General features: G+C 60.9%; 4 protein-coding genes and 1 long non-coding RNA gene across 11 annotated transcripts; 2 read left to right on the forward strand and 3 right to left on the reverse strand.

Annotated features, from left to right (window-relative positions):
- Positions 1–3: 3 nt before the first annotated feature.
- On the forward strand, positions 4–3,068 carry TFPT (TCF3 fusion partner; the record flags this gene model as incomplete). Its single annotated transcript, XM_071801064.1, has 6 exons — positions 4–157; positions 556–788; positions 1,605–1,675; positions 1,751–1,820; positions 2,439–2,619; positions 2,938–3,068. Coding segments are annotated over exons 2-6 (684 nt in total), but the record flags the coding sequence as incomplete, so codon positions are not given.
- NDUFA3 (NADH:ubiquinone oxidoreductase subunit A3) lies at positions 3,064–6,158 on the reverse strand. Its single transcript, XM_071801166.1, has 4 exons — positions 6,099–6,158; positions 5,901–5,975; positions 4,780–4,857; positions 3,064–3,255 (listed from the first exon to the last, which is right to left on the reverse strand). Exons 1-4 carry the CDS (start codon positions 6,118–6,120, stop codon positions 3,167–3,169), a joined length of 264 nt encoding a protein of 87 aa, XP_071657267.1. The 5' UTR covers positions 6,121–6,158; the 3' UTR covers positions 3,064–3,166.
- Positions 6,159–6,865: 707 nt separating this feature from the next.
- Positions 6,866–8,172, reverse strand: LOC139826159 (uncharacterized). Its single transcript, XR_011736175.1, has 3 exons — positions 7,955–8,172; positions 7,225–7,376; positions 6,866–7,027 (listed from the first exon to the last, which is right to left on the reverse strand). It is a non-coding gene; the product is annotated as an uncharacterized lncRNA (long non-coding RNA).
- A 1,265-nt stretch (positions 8,173–9,437) lies between these two features.
- On the forward strand, positions 9,438–11,656 carry RPL28 (ribosomal protein L28). Of its 2 annotated transcripts, none has more exons than XM_071801163.1 (5): positions 9,438–9,478; positions 9,636–9,721; positions 10,122–10,245; positions 10,705–10,823; positions 11,529–11,656. In XM_071801163.1, exons 2-5 carry the CDS (start codon positions 9,641–9,643, stop codon positions 11,616–11,618), a joined length of 414 nt encoding a protein of 137 aa, XP_071657264.1. In that variant the 5' UTR covers positions 9,438–9,478; positions 9,636–9,640; the 3' UTR covers positions 11,619–11,656. The 2 variants fall into 2 exon arrangements, with proteins under 2 accessions (XP_071657264.1, XP_071657265.1); XM_071801164.1 differs by having other exon boundaries at positions 10,705–10,787.
- A 410-nt stretch (positions 11,657–12,066) lies between these two features.
- RCVRN (recoverin) lies at positions 12,067–18,375 on the reverse strand. 6 transcript variants are annotated; one of them, XM_071801162.1, is made up of 3 exons: positions 17,084–18,375; positions 14,418–14,505; positions 12,067–12,184 (listed from the first exon to the last, which is right to left on the reverse strand). In XM_071801162.1, exons 1-3 carry the CDS (start codon positions 17,429–17,431, stop codon positions 12,099–12,101), a joined length of 522 nt encoding a protein of 173 aa, XP_071657263.1. In that variant the 5' UTR covers positions 17,432–18,375; the 3' UTR covers positions 12,067–12,098. The 6 variants fall into 6 exon arrangements, with proteins under 6 accessions (XP_071657263.1, XP_071657262.1, XP_071657260.1 ...); XM_071801161.1 differs by having other exon boundaries at positions 17,069–18,375; XM_071801159.1 differs by having other exon boundaries at positions 17,051–18,375.
- Positions 18,376–19,037: the final 662 nt, after the last annotated feature.

Here is a 19,037-nt window from a genome sequence, read left to right on the forward strand (position 1 = left end):
ACTGACCTCACTTCCGGCGCCGGCCGCCGTGACGTCATCACCGCGCGACTCCGCTTCCCGCCGGCTCCATTCCTCCCCCCCCCCCGCCCCAACCGTCCCGGGAGCGGCGGCGGCGCCGCGGGTGACGTCAGCAACGGGGCGGTGACGTCAGCATCGGGTGGGCGGGGGGGAGAACCCGGGGGGGCAAATGGGGGGGTGGGGGGGAGGAGATTTGGGGCTCAATGAGGGAAATGGGGCTGGGGGGGGAAATAAGGAGGGGGGGGCAGAATTTGGGCTCCATGGGGGAACAATGGGGCTGGGGGGGGCAATAATGGGGCTGGGGGGGGGGAAATAATGGGGGCAGGGACCAAATAATGGGGCTGGGGGGGAATTATGGGGTCAAAGTGGGGGAAATAGGGGCTGGGGGGCAGAATTTGGGCTCCATGGGGAACAGTGGGGCTGGGGGGGGAACAATGGGGTTTGGGGGCAGCTAATGGGGTGGGGGGGGGTAATGGGTTGGGGGGGCTGTGGGGTGACCCCATGACCCCCCCCGTGACCTCTGACCCCTGACCCCAGGCATGGCGGGCGTGGCGTTCGAGGAGTTCCCCGAGCTGGCCCTGCCCCCGCTCTTCGGGGGCCACATCCTGGAGAGCGACCTGGAGGGGGAGGGGGCGCTGGGGCTGGGGGCGGGGCTGGGGGCGGGGCCGCGCCCGCGGGCGGGGCCGGAGGAGGAGGACGGGGGGCGGAGCCGCGAGGCCGCGCGCAGGAAGATGCAGGCGCTGGGGCGGCGCTGCCGCGAGATCGAGCAGGTGAGGACACGCCCACCGGGACACGCCCACCGGGACACGCCCACCGGGTGGAGCCCCACCCACTGAGCTCAAGCTCCACCCATTGATTCCTGGCCCCTCCCACTGAGCTCAAGCTCCGCCCATTGATTCCTGGCCCCTCCCACTGAGCTCAAGCTCCGCCCATTGATTTCTGGTCCCTCCCACTGAGCTCAAGCTCCGCCCATTGATTCCTAGCCCCTCCCACTGAGCTCAAGCTCCACCCATTGATTCCTGGCCCAACCCACTGAGCTCAAGCTCCACCCACTGGCTTCTGGCCCCTCCCACTGAGCTCAACCTCCACCCATTGATTTCTGGCCCCTCCCACTGAGCTCAAGCTCCACCCACTGGTTTCTGGCCCCTCCCACTGAGCTCAAGCTCCACCCATTGGTTCCTGTCCCTGCTCACTGAGCTCAAGCTCTGCTCATTGATTTCTGGCCCCTCCCACTGAGCTCAAGCCCCACCCATTGATTTCTGGCCCCTCCCACTGAACTCAAGCCCCTCCCACTGAGATCTAGCTCCACCCCTGGAGCTGTAGCTCCGCCCACTGAGGGCTGGTCCCACCCACTGAGATCAGGCCCCACCCATTGTTTTCTGGCTCCACCCACTGGTGGCTGGCCCCGCCCACTGAGCTCAAGCTCCACCCACTGGGATCAGGCTCCACCCCCAACTCAGGCTCCACCTTCAATTATCAGCTCCCCCCCAGAGATCAGGCCCCACCCACAAACTCAGGTCCCACCCCCAATAGCAGGCCCCGCCCCATCTCAAGCTCCACCCCCTGATTTCCGGCCCCGCCCCCAGGTGAACGAGCGCCTATTGGCCCGGCTGCAGCAGGTCCAGCGAATCACGCGGCGGCTCCAGCTGGAGCGCAGGTGAGAGGTGGGCGGGGCCCGGGCCTTGGCCACGCCCCCTCCCCGGCCACGCCCCCTGACCCCACCCCCCCGCAGGTTCCTGATGAAGGTTCTGGACTCGTACGGGGACGGGTACCGGGCTGGGCAGCTCAGCTTCCTGCTGCAGGTCAGACCAGTGCCGACCAGTACGGACCAGTATGGACCAGTATAGCCCAGGGACCCCCCCAGTGCTCCCAGTGCACCCCCAGTCCCTCCCAGTGTAACCCAGTGCCCCCCCCTTGCATCTCAGTCCCCCCCCAGTGCCTCCCAGTATATCCCAGTATATCCCAGTGCCTGCCCTCAGTCCTCCCCAGTCCATCCCAGTCCACCCCAATATAACCCAGTGCCCCCCCCAGTCCATCCCAGTACATCCCAGTCCATCCCAGTATAACCCAGTGCCCCCCCCAGTCCATCCCAGTATAACCTGATGCCCCCCCAGTATAACCCAGTGCCCTCCCAGTCCATCCCAGTATAACCCAGTGCCCCCCTGTCCATCCCAGTCCCTCCCAGTCCAATCCGGTGCCCCACAAAGTCCCTCCCAGTATAGCCCAGTGCCCCCCCTTGCATCCCAGTACATCCCAGTATAACTGAATGCCTCCCCAGTCCATCCCAGTCTAACCCGGTGCCCCCCCAGTCCATCCCAGTCTAACCCAGTCCATCCCAGTCTAACCCGGTGCCCCCCCAGTCCATCCCAGTCTAACCCTGTGCCCCCCCAGTCCATCCCAGTCTAACCCGGTGCCCCCAGGACGACCCCCCCGGCGACGCCCCCACCCCCGGGAACGCGGAGAACGAGCCGCCCCCTCCCCCCACGGGAGCCCCGCGCGGCCCCTCCCCCCCCCCCCCAGCCCCCCCGCAGGCGCCGCCGCCCGAGGGGGGAGGGGCGGAGAGTGGGGGGAGGGGCCCCCGACACCCTCCCCCCCCCACAGGTACGGGGGGTGGGGACAATTCTGGGGGATCTGGGGCAATTTGGGGGGTTTGGGGTCCTGGGGGGGTTGTGGGGGGGATCTGGGGCTGGTTGGGGGTGGGGGGGTTGGATTTGGGGCAGTTTGGGGGGGCATGGGGTTGGTTTTGGGGTGGGGGGATTTGGGGGGCAATGTGGGGGGTTTTGGGGTCCCGGGGGGGGGGTGTTTTGGGGGGGGGAGGGGCGGTTTTGGGGTGAATTTGGGGGTGGGGGGGTGGCATTTTAGGGGGGATTTGGGGCAGTTTGGGGGGGGTCTCACCCACCTCTCCCCTCCCCCCCACAGGACCTGCCCCTCCCCCCACCCCCTCCCCCCTCTGCCCCCCCCAACGACCTCGAGTGACCCCAAATATACCCCAAAAATGGGGGGGGGGCACACATGGACCCCCAATAAACACCTGCACCCCAACACTAAACCCCTCATGTGTTTATTTATTGCAGGGGGTGGATTTGGGGCCCCCCCAAAGTGTCCATGGGGGGGGTTTTGGGGGTCCCCGGTTTCTTTTGGGGGGCGCTCAGAGGTTTTTGAGCCACTCGAGGGCCGGCCCCCCCTCGCTGGGGTGCGATGGGACGTGGGGGATGGTGCCGTCGTCACGCAGCGGAACTGGGGGGCAAATTGGGGGGGTCACGGGGAGACCCCCCCCAAGACACCCCCAGGGGGGTTGGGGGTAAAGAGGGGTTTTTGGGGGGGTTTGGGGGTCCCAGGGGGGTTTGGGGGTCCCAGAGCTGGGTATGGGAGGGGGGGTCCTGGGGAGTTGGGGGTCCTGGGGGAAATGGGGTTTGGGGGGTCCCAGGGTGGTTGGGGGGAGTTGGAGGGGGTTGGGGGTCCTGGGGGGGTTTTGGGGGGTCAGGGGGTTCCAGGGTGGTTGGGGGTTTTGGGGGGGTCTGAGGGGGTCCCAGGGGGTTTTGGGGTCCCATACCAGGGTACATGTAGGGGGTTTTGGGGGTCCCATACCTGGGTACCTGCAGGGGGGTCCTGGGGGGGTTTTGGGCTGCCAGGGGGTCCCATACCCAGGTAGGTGTAGGGGGTTTGGGTCCCTGGGGGGGTGTTGGGGTCCCACACCCGGGTACATGTAGGGGGGGTTTGGGGTCCGGGGGCAGGGGGGGTTTTGGGGGGTCCCATACCTGGGTACGTATAGGGAGGTTTGGGGGTCCCTGGGGGGTTTTGGGGTCCCATACCTGGGTAGGTGTTGGGGGGATTTGGGGTCCCTGGGGGGTTTGGGGTCCCTGGGGGGTCCATACCTGGGTAGGTGTAGGGGTCTGGGTGTTTTGGGGGGTCCCTGGGGGGTTTTGGGGTCCTGGGGGGTCCATACCTGGGCAGGTGTTAGGGGGGGTTTTGGGGTCCCTGGGATCCATACCTGGGTAGGTGTAGGGGGGATTTGGGGGTCCCTGGGGGGATTTGGGGGTCCATACCTGGGTAGGTGTAGGGGGGTTTGGGGGTCCCTGGGGGTCCATACCTGGGTAGGTGTAGGGGGGGGTCTGGGGGTCCCGGGGGGGTTTGGGGGTCCCGGGGGGGATTTGGGGGTCCATACCTGGGTAGGTGTAGGGGATTTGGGGGTCCCGGGGGTCCATACCTGGGTAGGTGTAGGGGGTTTGGGGGTCCCTGGGGGGGATTTGGGGGTCCATACCTGGGCAGGTGTAGGGGGGGTTTGGGGGTCCATACCTGGGTAGGTGTAGGGGATTTGGGGGTCCCGGGGGTCCATACCTGGGTAGGTGTAGGGGGATTTGGGGGTCCCTGGGGGGGATTTGGGGGTCCATACCTGGGCAGGTGTAGGGGGGGTTTGGGGGTCCATACCTGGGTAGGTGTAGGGGGATTTGGGGGTCCCGGGGGTCCATACCTGGGTAGGTGTAGGGGGTTTGGGGGTCCCTGGGGGTCCATACCTGGGTAGGTGTAGGGGGTTTGGGGGTCCCGGGGGTCCATACCTGGGTAGGTGTAGGGGGGTTTGGGGGTCCCGGGGGTCCATACCTGGGTAGGTGTAGGGGGTTTGGGGGTCCCGGGGGTCCATACCTGGGTAGGTGTAGGGGGATTTGGGGGTCCCGGGGGTCCATACCTGGGTAGGTGTAGGGGGTTTGGGGGTCCCTGGGGGTCCATACCTGGGTAGGTGTAGGGGGGTTTGGGGGTCCATACCTGGGTAGGTGTAGGGTGTGGCTCCGTTGATCATCCCGGAGTATTTGACATAGGGGCTGATCAGGGGGGACACGAGCGCTGGGGGGGGGCAGGGGGTCACCCCGTGTGTCCCCCCATGTCCCCATAGCCCCCAATGTCCCCATACTGTCCCGTGTCCCCATGTCCCCCCACATCCCTCCATGCCCCTCAATGTCCCCACATTGTCCTGTACCCCCATGTCCCCCCTTGTCCCCCAATGTTCTCCCATGTCCCACGTCCCCATATCCCCCCACGTCCCCCTACTGTTTTGTGACTCCATGTCCCCATGTGTCCCCATGTCCCCCCTTGTCCCCTGTGTCCCCCCATAACCCCATATTGCCTTGTGTCCCCATGTCCCCCCATGTCCCCCAACTCCCCATATCGCCCTGTGTCCCAGTGACCCCCCCCATATCCACATGTCCCCATGTACCCCCATATGCTCCCTTGTCCCCCAATGTCCCCCCATATCCCTCTGTACCCCCATGTCCCCACATCATCCTGTGTCCCCATGACCCCCTGTACCCCCATATCCCCCTCTACCCCCCAATGCCCCCCATGTCCCCATATCCCCCCGTGTCCCCACCACATTCCCCATTGTCCCCATATCACCCTGTGTCCCCATGTCCCCCTGTACCCCCATATCCCCCCATGTCCCCCTCTGGCCCCCGTGTCCCCATATTGTCCTGTGTCCCCACATCCCCCCGTGTCCCCCTGTACCCCCATGTCCCCATATCACCCTGTGTCCCCATGACCCCCTGTACCCCCATATCCCCCCCATGTCCCCATATTGTCCTGTGTCCCCACATCCCCCCGTGTCCCCCCCACGTCCCCCATTGTCCCCATATGATCTCATATCCCCATGACCCCCTGTACCCCCATATCCCCCCATGTCCCAATATTCCCCCAGGTCCCCCCACATCCCCCTGTACCCCCATGTCCCCCTATATCCCCCCCTTGTCCCCCTATGTCCCTATGTCCCCATGACCCCCTGTACCCCCATATCCCCCCATGTCCCCCATGTCCCCAGACCCCCCCCACACCCCCCAATGTCCCCCCATGTCCCCTGTGTCCCCATTGTCCCCCCCGGCCGTGTCCCCGCTCACCCAGGGCCGCGATCCCCACGCTCACCACGATCACGGGCTCCTTGGCCCAAAGCGTTTTCAGGGTGCTCCCGATCCCTGGGGGGGGAAACACGGGGGGGGTCAGCGCCCCAAAACCCCCCCGGGAACCCCCAAAACCCCCCGGGAACCCAAAAACCCCCCAGACCCCCCCAAAATCGCCCCCCAGACCCCCCCGCTCACTTCCCGCCATGGCCAAGGGCATCCGCGCGTGCTTATGACGCGGAGGGGGGCGTGGCCACGGAGGGACACGCCCCTCCAGGTCACGTGAGGAGAGGGCGAGGACTTGGCGGGAAAACGGAAAAAGCGGAGCGGACTCCACCGGAGGCGGATTTGATCCATTTTGGGCGGTTTCAACCAATTCCGGGCGATTTTGCCCCAAAAAATGGGCCGAGATTTTTGAGGCGATTTGGGGGGATTTGGAGCCGAAAATCCGGGGGGATTTTAAACCAATCTGGGGGGATTTTGGCTCAAAATCTGCAGCAACTTTGACGCAACTGGGAGGGATTTTGAGCCAATTCGAGGCAATTTTGACCCAAAAATCTGGAGCAGTCAATCAATTACAGCCTAATTAAGCTTTCCAATTAAGGTTTTAATTAGCAGCAAGGGGGGGGGGAGGGGCTGTGGGGCAGAGTCTCTATGGGGCAGTTGCTGTGGGGCTGATCCATGGGGCAGATCTGTGGGGCATTTGCTATGGGGTCAGTTCATGGGTCCAATCCATGGGTCTGATCCATGGGGCAGTTGCTGTGGGGCCGATCCGTGGGTCCGACCCATGGGGCAGTCGCTGTGGGGCCGATCCGTGGGGCCGATCCATGGGGCAGTCGCTGTGGGGCTGATCCGTGGGGCAGTTGCTATGGGGCCAATCCGTGGGTCTGATCCGTGGGGCGGTCACTATGGGGCTGTTGCTGTGGGGCTGATCCATGGGGCAGATCCACGGGGGAGTCGCTATGGGTCCAATCCATGGGGCAGATCCGTGGGGCAGATCCATGGGGCAGTTGCTATGGGGCCGATCTGTGGGTCTGATCCATGGGGCAAATCCATGGGGCAGTTGCTATGGGGCAGTTGCTATGGGGCCGATCCATGGGTCCGATCCATGGGGCAGATCCGGTTCCCTGTGGACACACAAATGGGGACCCAGGCATCCGGGCCCCTCCCCCTCCCCCCCAACCTCCCCGCCCATGGGACCCGTGGGGGGAGGGGCAGGGAGGGGTCACCCCATCGACCGCCCCACATTCCCACCAATTCATTAACACGGCAGCTAATTAACGGGGGGGAGGGGCACAGGGTGAGACGTCCCCTCCCCCCTTACCTGGGGTCAGAGCAGCAGCCACGCGGCCCCTCCCCCCAGCAGCAGCCCCCCCCATGTTGGGGGAGGGGCGGCGGCGGTGGAGGGGGGAGGGGCGGCCCCCCGGGAACAGGGGGGGGGCAGCTCGGGGGGGGGCTCCTGGGTCCAGGGGGGGTCTGTGGGGACAGGGGGGGACCCTCTTAATGGGGGTTGGGGGGTCCCGTTCACTGGGGGGTTAATGGGGGTCAGGGGGGGATTTTGGGGTGTTTGGGGAGGGGTTGGGGGTTCAGGAGGGGTTGGGGGTTCAGGGGGTTTGGGGGGGGTCCCGTTCACGGGGGGGTTAATGGGGGCCAGGGGGTTTTGGGGGGACCCCAATTACTGGGGATTAATGAGGGGCAAGGGGGTGTGGGGGGGTCCCATTCACTCGGGGGTTATTGGGGTTGGGGGTGTCAGGGGGGTTTGGGGGTTCAGGGGGGGTCCCAGGGAGCTCAAGGGAGTTTGGGGGTTCAGGGGGGTTTGGGGGATCAGGGGGATTTGGGGGTTCAGGGGGGTTCCAAAGGGGTTCAGGGCAGTTTGGGGGGTCAGGGGGGGCTCAGGGGGCTCCAGGGGGGTTTGAGGCTTCAGGGGGGGTTCAGGGTTGTTTGGGGGTTCAGGAGGGGGCTTAGGGGCTTCAGGGGGGTTTGGGGGTCCAGGGAGGGTTTGGGGGGGTCAGGGGGGTTTGGGGGGGTCAGGGGGGTTTGGGGTGTCCGCTCACCGGGGGGGTCCCGCAGCCTGGCCCTCAGCTGCCCCAGCGCCCGGCTCAGGTTGCGCAGGGTCCCCTCCAGCCGCGCGTTGTCCCCGCGCAGCCCCCCCAGCACGTCCTGCAGCTGGAACGGGGACCCCCCCCCCAAAAACACGCAGCCCCCCCACAGCAGCAGCAGCAGCCGCGCCAGGGACCCCCCGGCACCCATGGGACCCCCCGAATGTCACCAACCCCTTGGCAATGTCACCAACCCCTTGGCAATGTCACCAACCCCCCCCAAATGTCACCGACGCCCCGAATGTCACCGACCCCTTGGCAATGTCACCAACTCCCCCCAAATGTCACCGACCCCCCGAATGTCACCGACCCCTTGGCAATGTCACCGACCCCCCGAATGTCACCGACCCCTTGGCAATGTCACCAACCCCCCCCAAATGTCACCGACCCCCCAAAGTCACCAACATCCAAGTGCCACCAACCCCCCACCGTCACCGGCCCCCACTGTCACCAATGCCCAACTTCACAGACCCCCAACGTCACTGACCCCCCCCCCCAACATTATCGACCCCCCCCCAGTGTCACCAATCGCTTGGCAATGTCACCAACCCCCCCCAATGTCACCGGCCCCCTCAGGACGTCACCACCCCCCCTCCCCCCAACATTATTGACCCCTCACAATGTCACCACCCCCAACGCCGCTGACCCTCCCACGATGTCGCTGACCCCCCCAGCACCATCTCTGCCCGCAATGTCCCCCCCACAGCCCCCCATGTCCCCTCACAACCCCCCCAGACCCCCCGGTGTCCCCAAAACCCCCCGTGTCCCCCCCGCTCCCCTCACGACTCCGCGGCCTCCCACCCGCCCAAAGCGCGGGAAGCGCCGAGGCCCCGCCCCCTCCTCCGGAAACACCCGAACGGAGCCCGAAAGAGCCCGAACGACGGGCGAGGGGGCGGGGACTGCCGAGGGGTGGGCGGGGATTGCCGAGGGGTGGGCGGGGATTGCCGGGGGGTGGGCGGGGATTGCCGGGGGGTGGGCGGGGATTGCCGGGGGGGTGGGCGGGGATTGCCGGGGGGTGGGCGGGGATTGCCGGGGGGTGGGCGGGGATTGCCGGGGGGTGGGCGGGGATTGCCGGGGGGTGGGCGGGGATTGCCGGGGGGTGGGCGGGGATTGCCGGGGGGTGGGCGGGGATTGCCGGGGGGTGGGCGGGGATTGCCGGGGGGTGGGCGGGGATTGCCGGGGGGTGGGCGGGGATTGCCGAAGGGTGGGCGGGGATTGCCGAAGGGTGGGCGGGGATTGCCGAAGGGTGGGCGGGGATTGCCGAAGGGTGGGCGGGGATTGCCGAAGGGTGGGCGGGGATTGCCGAAGAGCGGCCGGGAATTGCCGAAGAGCGGCCGGGAATTGCCGAAGGGAGGCGGAGAGTCCCGAAGTTGTACGGAGATTCCCGAAGTCCGACGGAAACTGCCGAAGCGCCGGGTGTCTGTCGCCGCGCCGCGTTCGTCGCCCTCTTTCCGTTTCCGGCGGCCGAAGGGAGCGGAGGTGCGGCGTGTGAGCTCCGGTCTGGGGGGGGTCCGGGGGGCTCGGAGGCGGTTCGGGGGTCCCTGGGGGGGGTTTAGGGGTGTCCGATGGGGTGGGAGGGGGTCCGATGGGGCCCGGGGGGGTCTCGGCGCCGCTGAGGCCGCTCCCGGTGCCGCAGGCGCCATGTCGGCCCATCTGCAGTGGATGATCGTGCGGAACTGCTCGAGTTTCCTGCTCAAGAGGAACAACCAGACCTACAGCACAGTCAGTGCCCCCCCAGCCCCCTGGGTGCCCCCAACCCCTTCTCCCCCATTCCCCCCCCAATCCCAGCCCCCCGGGTACCCCCGCTTGCTCCTTTCTTAATTATTTCCGCCCCTCCCCCAGGACCTCAGTAGCCCCAAAACCCCCCAGTTCATTTCTTGGGTGCCCCCCCGACCTCTTTTCCCCCCAATTCCCGACCCCCGGGTGCCCCCCAACCCCTTTTCCCCACCCCACGCCCCCCAGAAGTCCCCTCTCTCAATTATTTAACCCCCCCCAGGACCCCAACAACCCCCAAACCCCCCCCCAATTCCTTTCCTGGGTGCCCACCCCGACCTTCCCCCCCCACCCAGAAGCCCCCTGGGTGCCCCCCTGACCCCCCCATTTTTGTGTCCCCCCCCCCCAGGAGCCCAACAACCTCAAGTCCCGCAACTCGTTCCGCTACAACGGGCTGATCCACCGCAAGACCGTGGGGGTGGAACCCGCACCCGATGGAAAAGGGCTCGTGGTGGTGCTGAAGAAACGGGCAGGTGGGCGCCCCCCCCAGCCCCAATACCCCCCATGTCCCCTCACAACCCACCCAGACCCCCCGTGTCCCCAAAAACCCCCCGGGACGCTCCGTGTCCCCCCGTTCCGCGGCCTCACACCCACACAAAGGGCGGGAAGCGGCCGAGGCCACGCCCCCTCCTCCGGAAATGCCCGAACGGAGCCCGAAAGAGCCCGAACGCCGGGCGAGTGGGCGGGGATTGCCGAAGAGTGGGCGGGGATTGCCGAAGAGTGGGCGGGGATTGCCGAAGAGTGGGCGGGGATTGCCGAAGAGTGGGCGGGGATTGCCGAAGGGGGACGGAGATTGCCGAAGGAGAGGCGCTCCCCCCCATACCTACCCTGTGTGTGTCTCCCCTAATTTTTTACACTCCCCCCATAATTGCCACCCCCCCCCAGAGTGTTAATGAGCTCCCCCGTGTTAATTAGTGGCTCCTGTTAATTAGGGCAGCGCCGGCCGGCCGTGTCCCACAACCGCATCCCCATCCGGCGCGACGCGCGCTCCGCGCTGCGCAGCATCCGGCACCTGGTGCGCAAGGACCGGTACCGCACCGACCTGCGCATGGTGGGGGCCTCAGAATGGGGGGGGCACCCTCAAAACGGGGGGGGGGCACCCTCAAAACGGGGGGGCCCTAAAACCCGGGGGGACCCCAAAAAATGGGGGGGGAAAGGGGTGAAACGCAGGGATGGGAATTGGATGTAGGGGGAGAGTTTTGGTGACACTGGGGGGTTGAAACCCTGGGGGGGGTCCCTGAAATTTGGGGTGGGGGGCCCTAAAATCTGGGGGGGGGCTCTAAAGAATGAGGGAGTCCCCAAAATGAGGGGGGGGGAGTATAAAATGGAGGGATGGGAAGTGAATGTGGGGGGAGTTTCAGTGCCATTGGGGGTTTATAATTTGGGGGGGGAGGGACTAAAATTGGGGGGGGTCCCTAAAATCGTAGGAGGATCCTTAAGATTTTGGGGGGGGCGCAAAACAATGGGGGGATCCCTAAAATAATGGGAAGGTGGCCAGTACCATGGGGGGGTCCCCAAAACAATGGGAGGGTTGCCAATATAATGGGGGGGGTCCCTAAGACAATGGGGAGTCCCTAAAACAATGGGGGGGTCCCCAAAGGCTGCATCATCCCGTTGAACATAATGAAGATTCTAATAACTCTGGGGGGGTTATAATTTAAGGGGGGGGCCCCAAATTTGCAGGGGGGGTTCCCAAGATGTGTGGGGGTCTCCCCAATAATTTGGGGACCCCCCCTTGATGATTCTCCCCCCCCAGGCCGCCCTGCGTCGCGCCAGCGCCATCCTGCGCAGCCAGAAGCCGGTGGTGCCGAGGAAGAGGAGGGTCCGGGGGGGCAAAACCGCGTAACCCCCCCCAAAAAGAACCCAATAAAGGTTTCAAACGGACCCCCCCACACCTCCACGTGTCGTTATTTTCATGGGGGGGTCCCCAATTTTTGGTAGCGCCCCCATTTTCACACCACCCCCCCCTTCCCCATTGCATCCCCAGCCTGCATCCCGTATTATGTTGATTATGTGCACCCCCTAAATTATATTGATCACCCCCCCCCCCCAAATAAAATCATTTCACCACGGGGGGGTCACACTAAATTTTATAATAAAAAGTATTTTATATATTCCCCCCACCCCGAATTTTTGGGGGTGTTTCCCCCCCATATTTTGGGGTCCCCCCATCACACCCCCATCCCTTTCTATCCATGTTCCCCCCCCAAATAAACCACATTTCCACACCGGGGGGGCCAGGACAGATTTTATTCCCCCCTCCCCATGTCTCCCCCCACCCCCCCCATATTTTTGGGGTCCCCCCATTTTTGGGGTGTCCCCCCCCTCATTTCTTGGGCTCGTATTGGATGAGGCGCATGATGGCGTCGTTCTTCATCACCCCCGCGATGAACTCGCCCTCGGCGATCTTGTCTGGGGGGGCACAAAATATGAGGGGGGGTCAAGAACATGGGTGGGGGGCACCCCTGAAAATATGGGGGTGGGGTCCCCAAAAATTGGGGGGGAAATAAAGGGGGAAATGGGGGGGGATTTGGGGGGTTAAATGGGGGATTTTGTGGTGTGGGGGGGCCATAAAAATTATGGGGGGGTCAGGAAAATGGGGGGGCACCCCTGAAAATATGGGGGGTCGGGGGGGTATTTTTTGGGGTGTTTCTCCCCATTTTCCCCTTTATTACCGTAATTGCAGAGTTTATCTCCCTGTTTCTCGGGCCCGCCTGTGTTGTTTTTTGGGTGGATTGGTTGGGGTTTGGGGTGGATTTGCTGTATTTTGGGGTGGATTTGCTGTATTTTGGGGCGGATTTGCTGTATTTTGGGGTGGATTTGTTGTATTTTGGGGTGGATTTGCTGTATTTTGGGGGGGATTTGCTGTACTTTGGGGTGGATTTGTTGTATTTTGGGGTGGATTTGCTGTATTTTGGGGGGGATTTGTTGTATTTTGGGGCAGATTTGCTGTATTTTGGGGTGGATTTGCTGTATTTTGGGGCGGATTTGCTGTATTTTGGGGTGGATTTGTTGTATTTTGGGGCGGATTTGCTGTATTTTGGGGTGGATTTGTTGTATTTTGGGGTGGATTTGCTGTATTTTGGGGTGGATTTGCTGTATTTTGGGGTGGATTTGTTGTATTTTGGGGTGGATTTGTTGTATTTTGGGGTGGATTTGCTGTATTTTGGGGCGGATTTGCTGTATTTTGGGGCGGATTTGCTGTATTTTGGGGTGGATTTGTTGTATTTTGGGGTGGATTTGCTGTATTTTGGGGTGGATTTGCTGTATTTTGGGGTGGATTTGTTGTATTTTGGGGCGGATTTGCTGTATTTTGGGGTGGATTTGTTGTATTTTGGGGTGGATTTGCTGTATTTTGGGGCGGATTTGTTGTATTTTGGGGTGGATTTGCTGTATTTTGGGGCGGATTTGCTGTATTTTGGGGTGGATTTGTTGTATTTTGGGGCGGATTTGCTGTATTTTGGGGTGGATTTGTTGTATTTTGGGGTGGATTTGCTGTATTTTGGGGTGGATTTGCTGTATTTTGGGGTGGATTTGTTGTATTTTGGGGCGGATTTGCTGTATTTTGGGGTGGATTTGTTGTATTTTGGGGTGGATTTGCTGTATTTTGGGGCGGATTTGTTGTATTTTGGGGTGGATTTGCTGTATTTTGGGGTGGATTTGCTGTATTTTGGGGTGGATTTGTTGTATTTTGGGGTGGATTTGCTGTATTTTGGGGTGGATTTGCTGTATTTTGGGGTGGATTTGTTGTATTTTGGGGCGGATTTGCTGTATTTTGGGGTGGATTTGTTGTATTTTGGGGTGGATTTGCTGTATTTTGGGGCGGATTTGTTGTATTTTGGGGTGGATTTGCTGTATTTTGGGGCGGATTTGCTGTATTTTGGGGTGGATTTGTTGTATTTTGGGGCGGATTTGCTGTATTTTGGGGTGGATTTGTTGTATTTTGGGGTGGATTTGCTGTATTTTGGGGTGGATTTGCTGTATTTTGGGGTGGATTTGTTGTATTTTGGGGCGGATTTGCTGTATTTTGGGGTGGATTTGTTGTATTTTGGGGTGGATTTGCTGTATTTTGGGGCGGATTTGTTGTATTTTGGGGTGGATTTGCTGTACTTTGGGGCGGATTTGCTGTATTTTGGGGTGGATTTGTTGTATTTTGGGGTGGATTTGCTGTATTTTGGGGCGGATTTGTTGTATTTTGAGGTGGATTTGCTGTACTTTGGGGCGGATTTGTTGTATTTTGGGGTGGATTTGCTGTACTTTGGGGCGGATTTGCTGTATTTTGGGGTGGATTTGCTGTACTTTGGGGCGGATTTGTTGTATTTTGGGGTGGATTTGCTGTATTTTGGGGCGGATTTGCTGTACTTTGGGGCGGATTTGCTGTATTTTGGGGTGGATTTGCTGTATTTTGGGGTGGATTTGCTGTACTTTGGGGCGGATTTGCTGTACTCGGGGGGTGGTTGTATTTGGGGTTGCTGTACCCGGGGTGCGGGGTCGCGGGGTCGCGGGGTGCGGGGTCGCGGGGGTGCGGGGTCGCGGGGTCGCGGGGTCGCGGGGTGCGGGGTCGCGGGGTGCGGGGTCGCGGGGTGGCGGGGTCGCGGGGTCGCGGGGTGCGGGGTCGCGGGGTCGCGGGGTCGCGGGCCCTCACCGTTGTCGCCCTTGCCGAAGTGTTTCCAGAGCTTGTCGGCCCGTTTCTCGGCGCTGTTCTCGTCCTCGGGCAGCAGCTTCTGCTCCTCCTGCGGGATCATGCGGAAGATGGCCTGGGGATGTATGGACACGTCATATAGACACCTATAGACACATACAGACACTATGGATACCGTATGGATACGCAGAGACACCTATAGACACCTATAGATACCCTATGGATCATGCGGAAGATGGCCTGGGGATGTATGGACACGTCAGATAGACACCTATAGACACATACAGACACTATAGATACCGTATGGATACGCAGAGACACCTATAGACACCTATAGATACCCTATGGATCATGCGGAAGATGGCCTGGGGATGTATGGACACGTCAGATAGACACCTATAGACACATACAGACACCTATAGATACCGTATGGATACGCATAGACACCTATAGACACCTATAGATACCGTATAAATACATATAGACACCTATAGACACATATAGATACCGTATAGATCCCATATAGATACATATAGACACCTATAGATTCCTATGGATCATCTGGAATATGGCCTGGGGATGTATGGACACGTCATATAGACACATATAGACACCTATAGATATCGTATGGATACATATAGACACCCATAGACAGATACAGATACAGATACAGTATAGATACATGTAGATACCTATAGATACATATAGACACCATATAGATACATATAGACACCTATAGATACCCTATGGATCATCCAGAAGATGGCCTGGGGGGGATGTATGGACACGTCATATAGACACCTATAGATACGTATAGATACACATAGACACCTATAAATACATATAGATACTCTACAGATCATCCAGAATATGGCCTGGGGATGTATGGATATGTCATATAGATACCTATAGACACATATGGACACCTATAGATACATATAGATACCGTACAGGTACATATAGACACCCATAAATACATATAGATACCCTATGGATCATCCGGAAGACGGCCTGCGGGATGTGTGGATACATCATATAGACATCTATAGACACCTATAGATACCCTATAGATACATACAGACACCTATAGATACCCTACAGATCATCTGGAAGATGGCCTGTGAATGTACGGATACATTATATAGATATCTATAGACACGTACAGATACCCTACTAACGCATATAGATACATATAGACATCTATAGATATATATAGACACCCTATGGATCATCCGGAAGATAGCCTGGGGACATATAGATACATATAGACACAATACCCTATAGATCATCCAGAAAATGGCCTGTGGACATGTAGATACATACAGACACCTATAGATACATATAGACACCCTATAGATCATCCGGAAAATGGCCTATGGATATATGGACATGTATAGATACCTATAAACACCTACAGACACCCTATAGATACCCTATAGATCCTCTGGAAAATGGCCTGGGGGGCATATGGACACATATAGATACATATAGATACCTTAGAGATATCTACAGCCTCCTATAGATCCCTATAGACACCAAAAGACAACTACAGATACCCTATAAATCATCCAGAAAATGGCCTGACAGACATATAGACACCTATAGACACCCTATAGTTACCATATGGATCATCCAGAAAATGGCCTGGGGGGCATATGGACGCATATGGACACATAGGGACACATAGGGACACATAGGGACACATAGGGACACCAATAGACGCATATAGATCCATATAGACACCCTACAGACACCCCACAGATCCCTATAGAACCCCATATAGCCCGGACGCCTGGGTCCCCCGAAACGCCCCCCAAGCGGCTTAGCCCGCCCCTCCCCCCGCGGCTTTTTCCGTCCGGAATTAATTAATTAAGGCGGATTTAATCACCTGAGGGGGAGGGGCCACAGCCAATCAGCGCCTCGGCCCCTCCCCCTCACCGTGATGATCTCCAGCACCTCCCCCTTGCTCCATAGTCCCCATAGACCCCCACAGACCCCCATAGCACCCCATAGACCCCCATAGACCCCCACAGCACCCCATAGATTACATAGACCCCCATAGCACCCCATAGACCCCCATAGACCCCCAGACTCACCGTGATGATCTCCAGCACCTCCCCCTTGCCCCATAGACCCCCATAGACCCCCATAGACCCCCATAGCACCCCCAGACTCACCGTGATGATCTCCAGCAGCTCCCCCTTGCCCCATAGACCCCCACAGACCCCCATAGCACCCACAGCACCCCCGGACTGACCGTGATGATCTCCAGCACCTCCCCCTTGCCCCATAGACCCCCATAGACCCCCACAGACCCCCATAGACCCCAGACTCACTCTGATGACCTCCAGCACCTCACCCTTGCCCCATAGACCCCCATAGACCCCCATAGACCCCAGGCTCACCGTGATGATCTCCAGCAGCTCCCCCTTGCCCCATAGACCCCCATAGACCCCCATAGACCCCCATAGCACCCACAGCACCCCCAGACTCACCGTGATGATCTCCAGCACCTCCCCCTTGCCCCATAGACCCCCATAGACCCCCACAGCACCCACAGCACCCCCAGGCTCACCGTGATGATCTCCAGCAGCTCCCCCTTGCCCCATAGACCCCCATAGCACCCCCAGGCTCACCGTGATGATCTCCAGCACCTCTGCCTTGCTGACCTCGCCGTTTCGGTCCACGTCGAAGAGCGAGAAGGCCCACTCGAGCTTCAGGTGGGTCTTCCCCGAGGAGGTGAGGTGCAGCGCGATGATGTACTCCCGGAAGTCCAGCGTGCCGTCGTCGTTGGTGTCGAAGCTGCGGAAGACGTGGCGCGCGTAGCCCTGCGGGTCCGAGTTGGGGAAGAAGGTGCCGTAGATCTTCTCGAATTCGGCGCGGCTGATGCGCCCGTCCGGGCACTGGCGCTGGAAGCTCTCGTACCAGCGGCACAGCTCGTCCTCCGAGAACTTGGTGGAGGTCTTGAGCTCCTCCAGCACCTCCTTGGACAGCGCGCCGCTCCGCGCGTTGCCCATGCTGCGCTAATTGCGGTAATTACGGTAATGGGGGTCTCCGGGGGGTTTTGATTGATCGCGGTGAGGACGTTGGTTTGGAGGCGGCGGGTGAGGAGGAGGATGGCGGCGACGGGGCGGACGTGGGGACGGGACGGACGTGGGGACGGGGCGGACGTGGGGACGGTTCTTATAGGGGATCAGTGGGGAGATGGGGGGGACACCTGCCCCACCCCCATAGGGGGCTTATGGGGGGGAGGGGAGCAAGCTGGGTCTTATAGGGGGGAATGGGGGGAGGATGGGGGGAGGGGTCACAGCTGCCCCACCCCCATAGGGGGCTTATGGGGGGGAGGGGAGCAAGCTGGGTCTTATGGGGGAATGGGGGGAGGGGTCACAGCTGCCCCACGCCCATAGGGGGCTTATGAGGGGGAGGGGTCATAATCAGGTGTATGGGGGGAGGGGAATGAGCTGGGTCTTATAGGGGGTGAATATGGGGGGGGGGGGAGGGGAAGGACTTCACCACCCACAGCTTATGGGGGTGGGTATGGGGGGAGGGGAAGAAGCTGGGTCTTATATGGGATGAATGGGGAGGATGGGGGGAGGGGGCACACCTGCCCCACCCCCACTCAGAGCTTATGGGGGATGGGGAACAATCAGGTGTATGGGGGGAGGGGAATGAGCTGGTTAATAGAGGGGGAAAATGGGGGAGGGGGTCTCACCTGCCCCACCCCCTCCCCCAGAACCTGGGGGTACCCAGATTCTATGGGGGGTGGATGTGGGGGGAGGGGCCACAATCAGGTCTGGGGGGCAGGAAATGGGGGAAGGAGGGGGGGGTCACCCCCAGAGGTTGATCCGGATCAATGGGGCACGTGGGGATGGGGGAGGGGGAACAGTTCCCACCCCCCCAGAGCCTGGGACCCCCCCCCAACATGGGGAACCCCCCAAGAGGGGACCCCAAATCACCCCCATAAAACACCCCCCAAAACACCCCCCCATTGAGACCCCCCCCAAATGGGGGGGGATCCCCAAACCTCCTCAAAACACCCCCCCCACATTGAGGGTGGGGACCCCCCCATGTTCCCACCCCCCAGTCACGTGTGCACCCCCCCCATTGGAACAGATGGTCCCTCCGCGGGGTGGGGGGGAAGGGCCCATTAAGCCGCATTAACGTCGGGGTTAATTAATCACGGAGGATGGGGATTAATTAATTACCTCATTAAGCCCCCCTTCCCGGCCTCACCGGGAGTGACCCCGGCGCTGGGACCCGGATGCGCGGGAACTCCAGCTCCCATCATCCCCCGCGCGTTCCCGGCGCGCCGCGGGGGATCATGGGAGTTGGGCGGGCGCGGGAAACGCCCGGCGCGAAAGGATTGGCGGGAAAAGGGGGCGCTTGTGCAGGGGGGGCGGGGCCGCCCGTGCGAGAGCGAGCACGTGTGCAAAACGGCCCCGCCCCCTCCTGCAAGCCCCACCCCCCCGGGACACCCACCAAAATAAACAAGCAACCTTTGATAATGAGAGGGGGTTTTGGGGTGAATTTCGCCCTTTTTGGGGCTTTTTCTTCATAGCTTAAATATTTAACACCTGGGGGGGGTGGGGGTGGATCCACCCCCCCTAAAAAACACCAAAAACC

The sequence above is a fragment of the Patagioenas fasciata genome, chromosome 35 (genome assembly GCF_037038585.1).
Source record: "Patagioenas fasciata isolate bPatFas1 chromosome 35, bPatFas1.hap1, whole genome shotgun sequence".
In the NCBI taxonomy this organism is placed as follows: domain Eukaryota; kingdom Metazoa; phylum Chordata; class Aves; order Columbiformes; family Columbidae; genus Patagioenas; species Patagioenas fasciata.

Excerpts from the sequence above, each read along its gene's own strand:
- NDUFA3 (XM_071801166.1), bottom strand. The coding sequence starts at position 6,120 with ATGCCCTTGGCCATGGCGGGAA. Across the intron at positions 5,976-6,098 it reads GCCCTTGGCCATGGCGGGAA|GGATCGGGAGCACCCTGAAA; the intron begins GTGAGCGGGGGG and ends TTCCCCCCCCAG. Across the intron at positions 3,256-4,779 it reads CACACCCTACACCTACCCAG|TTCCGCTGCGTGACGACGGC; the intron begins GTATGGACCCCC and ends TTTGCCCCCCAG.
- RPL28 (XM_071801163.1), top strand. The coding sequence starts at position 9,641 with ATGTCGGCCCATCTGCAGTGGATGATCGTGCGGAACTGCTCGAGTTTC. Across the intron at positions 9,722-10,121 it reads ACAACCAGACCTACAGCACA|GAGCCCAACAACCTCAAGTC; the intron begins GTCAGTGCCCCC and ends CCCCCCCCCCAG. Across the intron at positions 10,824-11,528 it reads ACCGCACCGACCTGCGCATG|GCCGCCCTGCGTCGCGCCAG; the intron begins GTGGGGGCCTCA and ends CTCCCCCCCCAG.
- RCVRN (XM_071801157.1), bottom strand. The coding sequence starts at position 17,431 with ATGGGCAACGCGCGGAGCGGCGCGCTGTCCAAGGAGGTGCTGGAGGAG. Across the intron at positions 14,530-17,050 it reads AGGTGCTGGAGATCATCACG|GCCATCTTCCGCATGATCCC; the intron begins GTGAGCCTGGGG and ends ATACATCCCCAG. Across the intron at positions 12,185-14,417 it reads CTTCGGCAAGGGCGACAACG|ACAAGATCGCCGAGGGCGAG; the intron begins GTGAGGGCCCGC and ends GTGCCCCCCCAG.